General features: G+C 39.5%; 1 protein-coding gene across 1 annotated transcript in view; it reads left to right on the top strand.

Moving 5' to 3' along the window:
- The window catches only part of Peak1 (pseudopodium enriched atypical kinase 1), a 324,699-nt gene that overhangs the window by 247,524 nt on the left and 61,212 nt on the right, over positions 1-15,963 (top strand). The window contains exon 3 of the mRNA XM_004628711.2: positions 6,338-9,582. Coding sequence (XP_004628768.1) covers positions 6,452-9,582 — 3,131 coding nt within the window. The 5' untranslated portion in view covers positions 6,338-6,451. The remainder of the gene's footprint in view (positions 1-6,337; positions 9,583-15,963) is intronic.

Here is a 15,963-nt window from a genome sequence, read left to right as displayed (position 1 = left end):
TATATTTAACTTTATGAGAAACTGCCAAACTCTTCCAAAGTGCCTGAACCATTTGAATTCCCACCAGCCATGCACACTGCAAGAATCGCTCCACATCCCCACTAGCACCAGCCAGCTTTTGGTTTTGTTTTTGCTTAATCATTCCAATAAATGTGTAGTGTTAGCTCCATGTAGTTCAATTTGTATTCTATATAATTAATGATATTTAGACTCTCACATTTAAAAAAGATATTTATTTATTTGTTTGTTTGTTTGTTACAGGGTCTCACTATGAGGCTCAGACTCATTCTTTTTTTTTTTTTTTTTTTTTTTGCAGAACTGGGGATTGAACTCAGGCCCTTGTGCTTGCCAGGGAAGCGCTTATTCCACTGAGCCATCTCCCCTCTTTTTTAAATTTTATTGAGAAGCAAATAGCACTGAGACATTTTCAAAACCGACTAGTAGGACAGTTTCAATAATTAATACATTGCATATTGTTGTCTTCTTAGTGGTTATTCATAGTACAAGATGCAGACATGATATCCTGTCCACAAACACTATTAGCACAAATCTTTCTATTCATTGAATTAAGAGAAAATAGCTATGTGTCCATCCTATTTTAAATATACAGATACAAAATGGTCCTTCATTTGTATTCCCTTTTTGTGTTTAGTTTTATCAGAGATGTGTATTCCATTGTTATTTAAATATTGTAGGTGCATGAATTCAGCAAAATATTCCAATATAGTCCAGTAGTCCATAATAGTAGTGGGTTATCCATAGGACTGGCAGTGTCAGAAGTTGTTGACTTGAGCCTTTTACAGCTTAGCATATTAATATGGCTTTACTTTTTATACATTTTTATACTTTTCTGCCAGATGGTTAAGACTAAGATAAAGCAAGACCTATATAACAAGAAGTGTAACTTTTGTATCTGACAAGATCAGTCAAATCCCTCAGGATTTATCCTGAAACCCTGTACCAGTTTGTAGATCCTTTGTCAGACTCAGTCATGTGGATGAGTCACAGCCATTGCTTGACCAATTTGCTCTCTGTGAAAGCCTGAGAGAATGTTTTCTCTCCATGTGACTCTCCTTAGGCACGTTCTACATTATCGATCACTTTCCTCTGTAGCCCCATAATCTCCTTGATCAGAAAATTTGGGACACAACTGAGTCACATGATATTACAGGACACAGGTTCTCCTATGTCCTGAGTCCTCACTGACCTTGAAAGGCTAGGGCCAAAATGTTGGCTGTCCTTGCAGCTCTTCTTTTTGTCTAATTTTGGTCTGCAAACTTAAGCTGTTAACCCTCTAGAAGAGATGCTTATTATTATTACCCTACAATGTAGGCAATTGAGCTTAATCTCACTATCTGTCTGAATATCAAACATTTAGACATAACATGGAGCAGGTATTTTCTATGAAGAATTGGTATGTTAAACTTTAAGTCCCTACAGAATATGAAGAATAAAAAAATTAAAAAATATTTTTAAAGATAGGAATAAATAATTACATATGTTTACACAGAAATTTAGAAATCTAACCATATATGAGCATTGTAGCAGGACAGTCCTATGACTTTTTTTATTCTTGTCTCTTGTTTTCATTTATTACCCTTTCATTTTAAACATTTACTTGAGAGACAATATAGCAGTAATTGGTATGACATGACAAACAGTACGTATTTAGAAGACCAGAGTGACAGGTATTCCAAGCATGACACATTGCTCTCTTCAGTGTAGTTGCTTAGTTCACAGGTATCAGCATATATAGTTAGTGAGGGTGAGAATCCTACCAAGGAACTGCTAGTTTCAAAAACCTGCTGAAGATTCTCAGGATCATTGCCTTAACCATCTTGTGAAGAATAGTTTTTATTTTTTTGGCAGAACCAGGGATTGACCTTGCTCTTGCCAGGCAAGCTCTTATTCTACTGAGCCATCTCCCTGGCCCTGAGGCTCAGACTCATAGTAATCTTCCTGTGTCAGCCTCCTCAGTGCTGAGATTACAGGTGTGTTCCATCATGCCTACATGGAGCTGGCATGACATGCGGTGCAGGAGATTGAACCCCAGTCCTTAAGCTTGCCAGGCAGGCAGTTGGACTGCCAAGCTATCTCCTCGGCCCCCTCTCACATTTTTATATGCAGTTTGTATGTCTTTGGTAAAATGTCTGCTCAAATATTTTACATGAGTAAAATTTGAGTTTGAAAAATTCTTTATATATTCTAGGTACAAAGTCCTTAGATAAATGTACTTGGCAAAAAAAAAAAAAAAAAAAAGCAAGCCTCCTTTTGTGTGGGAATCTTTGGCAGAGCAAACATTTTCATTTTGATGAAGTTCAAACTATGAGTTTAATCTTTCCTATTTTTGGTTTTGTATCTACACTCTGCCCAACCTGAGATCACAAAGGTCCCTCATTTCTTGTCAAATTGTATAATCAAATGATATAGTTAGGTCTGTGGTTTGAGTTAATTCATGTATGGTGTGAGGGTACAGGTGGAGGTTCATTTTGTTGCTTGTAAGTTTTGCCATTGAAAAAACTGCCTTTTTTACTTTAGTCTAGAATCAATTGATTGTATTTGTGCGATGTTTCTGGACTCTGTCCTGGTCTGCTCCATCAGGGGTCAGCAGCAACCATTTTCTGTAAAGGACCACATAGCAAGTATTTTAGATTTTGCAGGCAAAGTAAAAGTTATTATTTAGGTACTTGTATAACAAGAAAGAACAAATTCTTGGTGAAATTAAAAATATAATGAAGTACAATTTTTTTGTAGAGGAAAGAAAGTGGAATTCCATTTTTGGGAGATGGATAGCATTTTATTAATTAAGTTCAAAATTAGTGTTTCCTTCCATCAGAATGGATTATAGCCAAAAAGAACAAGACAAAAAGGCAGTTTTACCACCCCAACATATATAGAAATTCACTTATTTTATTCTATAAATTTTATGCTATTTCTTTTTTTAATTTTGTAGCTCTTAAAATTTTGTGTATAATATAAAGTAAGACTCTGACCTATTTTTTTTTTTCAAATATGAATCCCACAACACTTGAACACAATGGAATACATCCAGGAATGGTGACACATGCCTATAATCCTAGCACATGGGAAGGTGAGGCAAGAGGATTACCCGAAAGTTGAGGCCAGCCTGGGCTACATAATAAATTTAAGGCCAGGCTGAACTGCATAGTGAAAGCCTGTCTCAGAAAACAAAACAAAAAGGATTACAAGTGTTCATCTATTAGTGTGTATCTTTAATAGAATCATACATATTTTAGCTTTGAAAAATGTCTTTTCACATAGGTGATACACATACCTGTGCATGCCAGAAACTTCTGCAAATCAATCTCTCTTCTAACGCCTTAACTCTCCATTGTAGCACAAAAGCAGCAATAGACAATATGTAAACAAGAAAGACTATTGCAATTTCATACCGTTTTTACTTATCACAAGATATTCTTCTTTTGATTTGTTTTAACGATTTATTTATCAAAATATAATTTTGTGTCCTCAGCTTCAGATACAAAAGCCAGGGCCAGCTGGATTTAGCCTTGGAGATGTCATTTGCTTACCCCCACTCCTTACCCCTCTCTCACCTCCATCCATGTTTCTGTCCTTTCATCAAAACCACACTGTCAGGATTACTGTAGCTTTATATGAAGTCCTCAGATCAGAGAGCATCAGTTTACTACTTGTTCTTTTTAAAAATTGTTTCTTTACCTCTTGATACACAAAGGCCAGCTCTGATTTTGATTGGAATTACGGTGAACCTAGAAAGCATTGGGGGAAATTGCTATCTTGATATCAGAAGAACTTGGTAAATCTCTCCACTTATTTAGGTTTTCTTTGATTCTTTTATCGGTGTTTTGTAGTTTTGCCATATCAATCTCAGATCTTGCACATATTTTGTTATATTTATACTTATTTCATTTTTTTCTGGCTAGAGAAGTCTTCTTTAAAATGCAGATTGTATGCTGTTGTTTCCCTATTCAAAACCCTTACATGGCTGCCCATTGCTCTGACATCTATAATTTCTGAAAGCTTGAAGGCCCTATGGAATCTGGCCCCTTTCCTTTTTCAGATGAATTTTATTCCATTCTTCCCCTCACTCACAGTGTTCAAGTCTCACATGAGGAAGAAATAGTTTACCTACCAAAGGGATAAGTGTTAGACTACCTTAAAGAGTAGACAAATGTTCTCAAACACAATCGAGGAGTATGTTTTAATTTTACTGAGTCACTGGCCTATGTCTTTTGTCCTAAAACTGTAAGTCTTCCACTAAAGCAAAATACTTTAAAACTATTGGTTATGAGGGACTTCACTTTATGTATATTAGCTAAAGAAAATATTTTTGCTCCTTAGAAACATGCTGAAACTTGGCCAAAAAAAAAAAAAAAAAAAAAACTTTTTTTTTTTTTTTTTTTTTGGCGGAACCGGGGAGAGGGCTCAATGGAATAAGCGCTTCCCTGGCAAGCGCAAGGGCCTGAGACCGTTTTCTAAATCTAAAAAAAAAAAAAAAAAACTTGGATTTCTGTCACTGTCATTATACATGGATGAAGTTAAACTTTCCAGCTATTAAAGTAGTTTTTACAAGCCTACAGCCAGTTTATTACAATATGCAAAGCAGAAACATAGGACTGTACTGGTGTTCTATGGAAAGGACTGCAGTTATGAGTTTAGGATTAGAGAGAGGGAGAGAAAAAGAGAACACTACAAGGTTTATTGTTTTAAATAAGCCTTAAAACAAGTACATTTAATAAACCAATGTTTATCATTATACTAGACACACGGAGATGAGTAAGACATAGCCCAGGCCCTAAAGGAACCCCAAAACTAGTGATAAAACAGACAATTATAGCTGAAGTGCTTGTTCTTGGAGCCATGGCTATGGGGCTTCAGTAAGCCAAGGAGAAATGAGCAACCCTCCAGGGTTTAGAACATAGTAAGACTGCTTGATTTTCAAGCTGTGAGACAAGAAGGGGAAGCAAAGACCATCTCATAAAAGGCTTAAAGGCTTTCATCCCATTCTTTAACTCAGACATTTACCTCACTCATTGTCTTTAGAATCACCTCAGGAACTTGTTAGAAATTCAGATTCTTGGATTCCTGTCCCCATCCTCGCAATCCTCCCTCCCCGCCCAGATTAACTAGGTAGGGCTATGATGGTTCCCCAGAAGGTTCTTAGCTAGCTAGCAGTTCTAATTGGGCACACTGACATTTAGGAGCCAATGCATTCAGTAAAATTTAACCACAAAGTAATTAAGCTTGTTAACAAGATGATCATACTAGTATTTTTAGAAAGATAAATTAGTATTGGAGAATCATGGAGTCACCTGAGATTAGAAATCAAATTCTGATTTAGTAGTCTGGGGTTGGATCTAAGGTAATTGTATTTTTGACAAGTTCCCAGGTCAGGCTGGTAGGGAATGGAGGATGAATTAGAGTAGGGTGAGATTATAGCATGAAGATCAGCTAAGAGCCTATCACGGTAATCCAGGCAAGAGATAGTATCTGAACTACTAACAATTTCTGTTAATGACGAAAATAGATTCCAGTGAAATATAATGATATAAAATTGGCAGTAAGCTTTTGAGTTAGAAGCAGTTGAAGCTTAGCTGTCTAGGAAGGTAGTGATGATATGAACTGAAATATGTGATAAAAAAAAAAGAATAAGATGGTAGCTTCAAATGTGACTGCTCAGAGATCAGTTTCCTGGAGTAGAGAAATGGATAGCCAGAGGCAGATTCATTGAATTTAAGAGCCTATGAAGCATCTAAAATTCTAACAGTGGGTGGAAGAAGAACCACAGAGAACAAATAAGTGTTAGAAATTGGTTGAAAACAGGAAGAACAAAATGAAAGCCATTTCTGGGCAGGATGGGGATAGCTTAGTGGTAGAACATTTATCTACCATGAGTGAGACCCTGGGTTTGATCCCTAGAACATAGGGGTGGTGGAAGACATTTCCAGGAGATGAAGGTCATGGCCAAGATTCTCTATATTCTGTATTCTGGACATGATGTCACAGTCTTATAATCCCAGCTACTGGGGAGGCAAGCGTGGGCAACTTAGCAAGGCCCTGTCTTAGAATAAAAAAATAGATAAAAAGAGCTGTGGGTATAGCTCAGTGCTAGAGTACTCTTAGGTTCAGTCCCTAGTACTAAATATAAACTATAATAAAAAAATTATGGTTAAATGCTAACTTTCAAGATAGTGGTTGCTAAAGGGAAATTCTAAAGACTTCAATTTATTTTCCAGTCTTTTCATGTAAGATTAAAAACCAAATCTTTTTTACTCATTATAGTAAGCTGATGGTGCCTTTCCCATTCAGTTTTTTTTTCTTCTTTTTTCTCTCACAGGTTGATCATTCATAGAAGAGCTGCTATAACAACATAGAGAAGGTGAAAACTTAACATAAAAGTTTTGCCATGCACTGAAAGAAAAGCGTTGTCTGTGAAGTTCTACTTTTAAAAATGTCTGCTTGTAATACCTTTACTGAACACGTTTGGAAACCGGGTGAATGCAAGAACTGCTTTAAGCCCAAAAGCTTACACCAGCTCCCCCCAGACTCTGAGAAGGCACCCACCACCCATGGCAATGTGAAAACAAATGCCAATCACAGTAACAACCACCGCATCAGGAACACCGGAAATTTCCGGCCTCCTGTGGCCAAAAAACCTACAATAGCTGTGAAGCCCACTATGATGGTGGCAGATGGGCAAAGTGTATGTGGTGAGCTTAGTATCCAAGAACACTGTGAAAACAAGCCTGTCGTCATGGGATGGAACCGAAACAGGACTGCCTTGAGTCAGAAACCACTTAATAATAATAATGAAAATGATATTGAAGGATTTAGCCATGTTCCTAAGCCTTATGACAATAATGATAGTGCAAAGAAGGTATCAAATAATAATAATGGACTAACTGAAGTGTTAAAGGAGATAGTGGGCCTAGATACCACTCCTCAGGTAGGAGGAAATGAAACAAACTCCAGAGAAACCTTTTTAGGAAGAATAAATGATTGCTACAAACGTTCACTGGAAAGAAAGCTCCCCCCAAGCTGTATGATGGGTGGAATAAAGGACTCTCAGGGCAAGCATGTCATTCTGAGTGGGAGCACAGAAGTCATTAGCAATGAAGGAGGCCGCTTCTGCTATCCAGAGTTCTCTAGTGGTGAGGAGAGTGAGGAAGATACTCTTTTCAGCAACATGGAGGGGGAGCATGAGAGCTGGGATGAGAGTGATGAGGAGTTGCTGGCCATGGAGATCCGCATGAGAGGGCAGCCTCGCTTTGCTAACTTCAGGGCAAATACTTTGTCTCCTGTGCGATTCTTTGTGGACAAAAAATGGAATACCATCCCCCTCCGAAATAAGTCACTGCAGAGAATTTGTGCTGTGGACTATGATGACAGCTATGATGAGATTCTGAATGGATACAATGAAAATTCTGCAGTCTCCTGTGGACAAGGAAGCACTCAGAGTATGGTGTCCTCAGATTCCACATCACCTGATTCTTCTTTAACAGAAGAATCACATTCTGAGACAGCCAGTAGTTTATCCCAGAAAATTTGTAATACAGGGATGTCTCCTGGTAACCCTAGAGAGTCTAAGGACACAAAAGAAAATTATGAAAATTTCTCTGGTAATAATCAGAAGGACTTGCCACAAGCCTCCAAAAGTTCTGTAAAAGTGCCAGAGACACACAAAGCAGTTCTTGCTCTTCGATTAGAAGAGAAGGATGGCAAGATTGCTGTACAAACTGAAAAACAAGAAAATAAAGCCTCTACAGATATTGCTGGGCAAGCAGTTACCATAAACCTTGTCCCTGTAGAAGAACAAGCAAAGCCCTACCGCGTTGTAAATCTGGAACAGCCATTGTGCAAGCCATATACTGTTGTGGACGTGTCAGCAGCTATGGCCAGTGAGCACCTCGAAGGTGCTGTCAGTAGCCCGAAGATCAAAAGCTCATCCTCTACTCCGAACTCACCAGTAACATCGCCTGCATTGACACCAGGACAAATAAGCGCCCATGTCCCCAAATCTAGTGCAATCCGATACCAGGAAGTGTGGACTTCCAGCACCAGTCCACGACAAAAGATCCCTAAAGTGGAATTAATTACTGGTGGAAGTGGGCCCAATGTTCCTCCAAGGAAAAACTGTCACAAATCAGCACCTACTTCACCCACAGCTACCAATATTTCCTCCAAAACTATCCCCGTTAAGTCACCTAATTTGTCTGAAATAAAATTTAACAGTTACAACAATGCTGGTATGCCACCTTTTCCAATTATCATTCATGATGAGCCAACTTATGCTCGGAGTTCCAAAAATGCTATCAAAGTTCCCATTGTTATTAATCCGAATGCCTATGACAATCTAGCCATCTATAAAAGTTTTCTGGGAACAAGTGGAGAACTCTCAGTGAAGGAAAAAACCACAAGTGTAATAAGCCATACTTATGAAGAAATAGAATCTGAAAGCCAAGTGTCTGATACCACCACTAGCAAACCCACAGAAAGTCCCCAGGCTAAAGGGTTTTCAAACAGTGCAGAGCGCAAAAGGGGCTCAGTGGCTCAGAAGGTTCAGGAGTTTAACAGCTGTCTCAACAGAGGTCAGGCTTCCCCACAGAGAAACTACAGTTCCAGCCACAGCTCCCCAGCCAAAATTCAGAGAACCACTCAAGAGCCTGCATCCAAAACAGAAGGTACACAGGAGTCTCAAATGCCAGGCAGCACTGGCAACACCAGGGAGAAGGCAAGCACTGTGCTCTCGCAGATTGTAGCTTCGATCCAGCCCCCCCAATCTCCTCCAGAAACACCTCAATCTGGCCCAAAGTCTTGCAGTGTGGAAGAGCTTTATGCCGTTCCTCCCGATGCGAATGATGTGAAGAACATTCCTAAGAGCACAGCCGTCCGGCCGAAGTCTCTCTTTACATCTCAGCCTGGAGGTGAGGCTGAAGCACCTCAGACCACAGAAAGTCCTGGCACCAAAGTGCAAAAAGACCTATTTGCAAAGCCTGTTACCTCTCCTCCATCCAAATTAGTAACCAGCCCCCAAAGTGAGCCGCCACCTCCCTTCCCCCCACCACGGTCCACTTCCTCCCCTTACCATGCAAGTAACCTTCTGCAGAGGCATTTCACCAACTGGACGAAGACAACTAGCCCCACCAGATCCACAGAAGCTGAATCTGTTTTGCACTCTGAAGGCAGCAGGCGGGCAGCTGAGGCAAAGCCTAAACGCTGGATATCATTTAAAAGCTTCTTCCGCCGTCGGAAAACAGATGAGGAAGATGACAAAGAGAAAGAGCGAGAGAAGGGAAAGCTGGTGGGCCTGGATGGCACGGTCATCCATATGCTGCCTCCCCCTCCAGTTCAGCGCCATCATTGGTTTACAGAGGCCAAAGGAGAGTCTAGTGAGAAGCCATCGATTGTCTTCATGTACAGGTGTGACCCTGCCCAAGGCCAGCTCAGTGTGGAACAGAGCAAGGTCAGGGCAGAGCAAACAGCAGGCACAGAAAAGGATAGAGCAGAGGATGTGTCACTGCCGGACTCAGAGAAGAAAAACGCTTATTCTTCTCCATCACAGATTCCTGAAAAAGTTCCCAGGTATGTAAAATAGACTGACAGAATATGGGGAATCTTTAAACACATTTTCATGTGTAAGTTTTTTTATATCTTTTAAAATTGCACAAGAACCATTTCTGTTTACATAAGTAGCACTCTGTGCCCATCATCCATCTTTATAACTGTATTCCAAGATTGGAATATTATTAAAGTGATCTTATTGCACTGAACAAGGTTTATGGCCCTGACTCTGTAGCTAAAGCAGCCTGCTGCATTCCAGCAAATGCAGAGGACTTTAACATAGAAAAGCAAATCCATAGCACTGTAATAGCAATAAATAATATGTTGTTCTGAAATGTTGTGATGGTGTGAGGAATAAACAGAATCAAATGAATGCTTTTTCCCTCACTATAAATGAAGTAAAACTCTTCCAGCAGTTACTTTTTGGCTTTTACCAACGTGTTATCTCCTTATGCATTACTTTAAGGGACTATTTGGTTTTTACAGCTGTCTCTTTCTGTTTTCCCTTTAAGTGTTGTGCGGAGCAGGGGCACACAATCTAAATATACTTACCATGCAGGAGATAGAGAAGTTGGTTCTTCAGAGTGAGACTGGTATAGCCCTCATTTGCCTAAGGAAGACTGTATTACACATGAGCTCTAAGGCATTAGTTTTCTTTAATACCTTAATAATTTTTTATTTATCACCTACTCTATGCATGGCACATTCCAGATACTTTTCTCAGGTCTTTCTGCAGTCCCATAATATTTGCTGTATTTTTTAGAAAAAGAAACTAAAAATCAGGACAGTTAAGAATTGGCCAGAATTACATAGTTAGTATATGGGAGGTTTATTTTTTGGTTTTGGTGCTGAGGACTTCCAGCTTGCTAGGCAAGCATTCTATCACTGAGTCAAATCTCCAGTCCTCCAGAGTTAGTATATCAGAACTGGAATTGATATCCTGATACATTTTACTCTAAAATGTTTTCTTCCTAAAATGTTTCATTATTAATAAATACAAGATCAAACAAAGGACTGGGGATATAGGACAGTAGTAAAGTACTTGTCTGGCATGCATGAGCCCGTGGATTTGAACCCCAGCACTGCAAAAGAAAAACAAATTAAAAAGTAAATTTAAAATATTTTAATTTACTATGTCACTCACATCAACAATTAGTTTCAGAAGCCTGTTTTTCTTTTTTATTTGTATTATAAGCAAAATTAATTAACTTCATTAAAAACATTTACCTCAAGTTCTCTTTCTCTTTCTCCCTCTTCTCCTTCTTTCTTTGGTACAGGGTCTCACTACGCAACTCAGACCCATAGTGATCCTCCCATTTTCAGCCTCTCCAGCACTGAGATTATAGGCATGCGCCATCATGCCTGGGCTCGGTGGCCAGCTCAGCGTGCCTAGGGCAGGGCTTGCATGGCATGTGGTGCTGGGGATTGAACCCTAGCTCCTGCACTTTCTTAAGCAAGTGCTTAGTCCATTAACCTATCTAGGCTGCTCTTACTCGTTTTATTTTTAAACAATGACATACCCTAAATATTTCATATTTTGATTCTGAGTTTTCCCTCCAAACCTTAGGAAACATTCTCTAGCTGGCCTGCTTTTTTTATGGCAAAGACAACCTCTAATTGATGGGGTAGATTCTTACCAGTTTTTCTTCACAAAAGTATAAATAAAAATGAGATGAACTCTTTTTTTTTTTTGGTGGAACTAGGGATTGAACTCAGGCCCTTGTGCTTGCCAGGGAAGCACTTATTCCACTGAGCCATCTCCCCAACCCCAAGATGAATCCTTAATGCCTTCACTTTTCTAGCAATATTTCAGGAAGTTTTACATATATTATTTACTGAAATAAGCTCTTTACATACCTCCAAATATGTCAAAATGTCAACAAGTTCCTGTTTTCCTTATATGCATGTAAAAAAGCAACTAGAATAGTGGTAATATATTGCTGGGAAGAATAATCTTGTCATGATAGTTGAGTATTTTCCATTTTTACATGTTCAGTAATAGAATGATATCCTCCTATAGTAATAAATGCATATATTGTCAGCTATTTTTTTTTCCATTTAGAAAGTGGTGATTTAAACTGCATAAATAGTTGGAATAACCTGAGAGGGGTAGCAGACATTCGCTGCAGATTGATAAATGGCTTTACACCTAATTGAGTATGGCTGTGGTGAATTAGGCATACCCTAAAAGGCAGAGCTCAGCAGTGATTTGGCCTTTCTTCTGTGAAATGTGGCTCTCCTTTCACTGCATGCCCACTGTATGTGGGCTCTGGGGCATCCCAGGCCCTGAGCATGGCATACTACTGACTACCCAGCTTACATTTCACAGATTTCATTCTGCAATGGGCCAGTAATATCTTCAAAAATATATCAGTTTTTATAAGTAACTTTCCAACAGGTTCCAGATGAGACTGATGCTGCTGATCTTGGGGCCACGTTTTAGGACCACTTGTCTCACCATCATTCTAAAGATCTGTGCTGTAGTATTTATGAAAAGCCATGATGAAACTGTTCCTAGGGGTATATTGATATTTTCTCCTTTCATAATGACCCAGACTAAGTAGGAAAGAATTATTCTTTTTTTTTGAAAAGAATTATTCTTACATTGTTTAACATTATGAATAGTTTAAAACATGAATATGCATATTGAAAAAAATACATGATTTGCTGTTTAAATAATTACTTCATTTACTTGGATATGCCACTGGTATTTACTTGAAGCAACTTGACAGGAAAAACGCTATAATCAAATGTCAACATTTGTGTTTCTGGCTTGATGGCAGTGTGATGATTAAATTACCATCACACAGCTAGGAACATACTGCTTGAAGAAATGAAAATACAAGGTTTCTGAAAAAAAATATATATATATATATGAAGTTTCCTAACCTAAACTGTCTATAAGGGATGAGGAATGAAAAAATGCTGAAGGCCAGACCCCAGGCTCTGAGACATATGAGACTTTATAAAGCCATTCTTTATGTACCATGAGTCATTTATGTGACTCTTCTGGAGACATAAATTAAGTATGCACCATTAGGACATGGAACAATAGAGGCAAGGACATTGCCAAAATAATGGACTTGGGTTCAACTCAGCTTTGACTCTGTCTGGTCCTTCAATATACTGGGCTAAGTGATACTACTCACAGAATTAACTAGATGATTTAATGAAAAAATGTGCAGTGGGCTTAACACACATGTTGAGTCTGACACATGTCAGTGCCTTGAGATGTAATAAATGCTGAAGATACAGCAATAAGGATGGAAACAGGACAGGAGCAAGACGTGGCTGGAAAAGGATAATAAATAGCTGCAGAGTTCTAAAATGAGTTCATAGAGTAGACAGTAGTTACAAAAGGTTGGGGTGCTGAAGGATGTGCAAAATAAGATGTTGTCAGAGAATACAAAGTTAGACTGGATCCACTGCACAGCATGGTGGCCACAGTTGATGCATTGTATATTTCCAGACCACTAAAAGAATAGAAGATCATCACAGAAGAAGGATAAGCAGATGAGGTGATGGATGTGTTAATTTTCTTTATTCCTTCTGCAGCTAATACATTTGTTAATATGTGTATTCAATATCACATTATACTCATAAATATATAGCTATTTTACATTTAGAAAACTAAAAACAAAAAGCAATCAGGATACTGTGGTTCGATCCCCAGATCCTCAACCCTTACCAGACCTGCCCTGAAGGCATCCTGAGCCAGCCCCCCACCAAAAAAAAAAAAAAACCAAACTTCTAAAAAACTAAAAACAAACACAGGGTCCTGAGTTCATTCTCCGGTACCTCTAAATAAATAGATAGATAGATAGATAGATAGATAGATAGATAGATAGATACCTAAAAACAAAAAGCCTGGTAGTATGGTCTCTGTGAGGTCAAACAGTGACCATGCAAATTTAATACTGCTACAGTTTGAGTCTCAAATGTCACCCAAAGGCCCAAGGCCAAAGGCTTGCTCACCAGCCTAGAGTGCTCCTGGGAGGGCAGAGCCTTTGGGGAGTGGGGTGTGGTGGGGGAAATTGAGGTCATTGGCCCCAGCCCTATCTTCTTCTCTTTTTGCTTCCTCTGCCTACATGCCTGCTGTGACATGCAGCCTCACCATAGGCCCAAAGGCAGGGGTGTAAGCACCCGCGGACTGATGCTTTTGAAACCATGAGTCAAAAAACCTTACTTCCTTATAAGCTGACTATGCCAGGTACTTTGTCACAGTGATGGGAATCTGGCTAGCCAAAATACAAATACATTTGTCTTCACTGTGTTGACCTTTGTACTAATAGTGAAGAAATCATTGTGGGCTTAATTCCTTGCACCTTACATAAGCCAACGCCATGGTACCATGTTGTATAGGAGTTTAAAAGAAAAGTATCAGTTTTTCTAAGGATGCCCTTTATGAAGTAGTAAATTTTATTGAATCTCAATCCTTGAGTTATTGCTCTTTTTTTAAATTAGACATGATGAAATGGGAACTACATGTAGAGTACTTTGGCTGCATACCAAGATATGATGTGTATACTAAAGAAAACACTTGTGAGATAGTTGTGAATTAGGAAGCCCACTTAGCCCTCTCTTTCATGGACATTTGAAGGCAGACAGACCAGTGACAGTTATTTAAACAAGCATTTGCCAGATATTTTCTCAACAGTGAACACAGTGTGCCTATTACTTTCAAGGAAAATAGCTTGACCGTGTTTGTGACCAGTTATAAAATTCAAGCTTTCAAACAAAAAATAAGAACTTTTAAAACTTACCTGATACTGACCTTGACAGCTCCCTAATACTTAAGACACTTTCCAGATGAGTTTGGTGATGGAATTAGCAACAAGATTTTTAATATCATATAATGAAACACTTGGAGGATCTGCATAACTCAGAGAATCAGTAATTTCCAAGTGACTGCCTGCATAGTAATACAAAATTATGCATTAGTAAAAGATCCACTCAAACTACAGTATAATCCAGTGCATTTTAATGTAACTGAGTACAAAAAGCCATTTGTATGGTTTCAGATTCTACATTGCAACTAACCTTTAAAAAACTAGTGCTTATCCAGCTCTGGACTATCTAAAGGAGATAACTAAACAATTATTGGGCTAACAGCACTCAAGGAGATTATCCAGTTATCTAAAAGGGTATTTGGCTTTTTCGGAATGGGTTTGCTGTGAGAACACAGGTGTAGTGAAAACCACCTCTAAATCAGAGCCAACATGGGGAAGGAGAATACTCACATTAATATCATCATCATCGGACACACGAACTCCGGTAAGTCCACCATCACCAGGCATTTAATCTACAAATGCGGTGACATCCACAAAAGAACCATTGAAAAATTTGAGATGGAGGCTGTGAAATGGGGAACGGTTCCTTCAAGTATGCCTGGATTTTGGACAAGCTGAAAGCCAAGTGTGAGTGTGGTATCACCATTGACATCTCCATGTGGAAATTTGAGACCAGCAAGTATTATGTGACCATCATTGATGCCCCTGGACACAGAGACTTCATCAAAAACATGATTATAGGCACATCTCAGGCTGACTGTACTGTCCTGATGATTGCTGCTCGTCTTGGTGAATTGGAAGCTGGTATCTTCAAGAATGGGCAGACCTGTGAGCGTGCCCTTCTGGCTTACACACCAGGTATGTGTTGGTGTTAGCAAAATGGATTCCACAGAGCCACCCTACAGCCAGAAGGGATATGAGGAAATTGTTAAGGAAGTCAGCACCTACATTCAGAAGATTGGCTACAAAGGGCTGGCCAAATAGCTCAGTGGATTAAAGCACCTGCAAGCAGGTGCAGGGGCTTGGGGTTCAATTCTCAGGCCTCCCATGCCAGCCCTGCCCCCAGGGCATGCTGAGACAGCAGTTGAGACTGGGTATGGTGGCACGTGCCTGAAATCCCAACTCTTGGGATGGACGGTCACTTGTAAAGATGGCAATGCCAGCAGAACCACACTGCTTGAAGCTTTGGGTTGCATCTTTCTACCCACTCGCTCAATTGACAAGCCTTTGTGGCTGTCCTTCCAGGATGTCTACAAAATTGGTGGTATTGGCACTGTCCCTATGGGCCGAGTGGAGACTGGTATTCTCAAACCCAGCATGCTGGCCACCTTTGCTCCAGTCAGTGTCACAACTGAAGTCAAGTCGGTTGAAATGCACCATAAAGCTTTGAGTGAAGCTCTTCCCTGGGACAGTGTGGGCATTAGCATCAAGAACGTGTCTGTCAAAGATGTCTGGTGTGGCAATGTGGCCAGTGACAGCAAAAATGACCCACCAATGGAAGCAGCTGGTTTTTCTGCTCAGGTCATTATCCTGAACCATCTGGGCCAGATCAGTGCTGGCTATACCCCTGTCCTGGATTGTTACACAGCTCTTACATTGCTGGAAAGTTTGC

This window comes from Octodon degus, unplaced genomic scaffold (assembly GCF_000260255.1).
Source record: "Octodon degus isolate 3935 unplaced genomic scaffold, OctDeg1.0 scaffold00026, whole genome shotgun sequence".
NCBI classification, from domain to species: domain Eukaryota; kingdom Metazoa; phylum Chordata; class Mammalia; order Rodentia; family Octodontidae; genus Octodon; species Octodon degus.
This window is presented reverse-complemented; position numbering and strand designations above follow the sequence as displayed.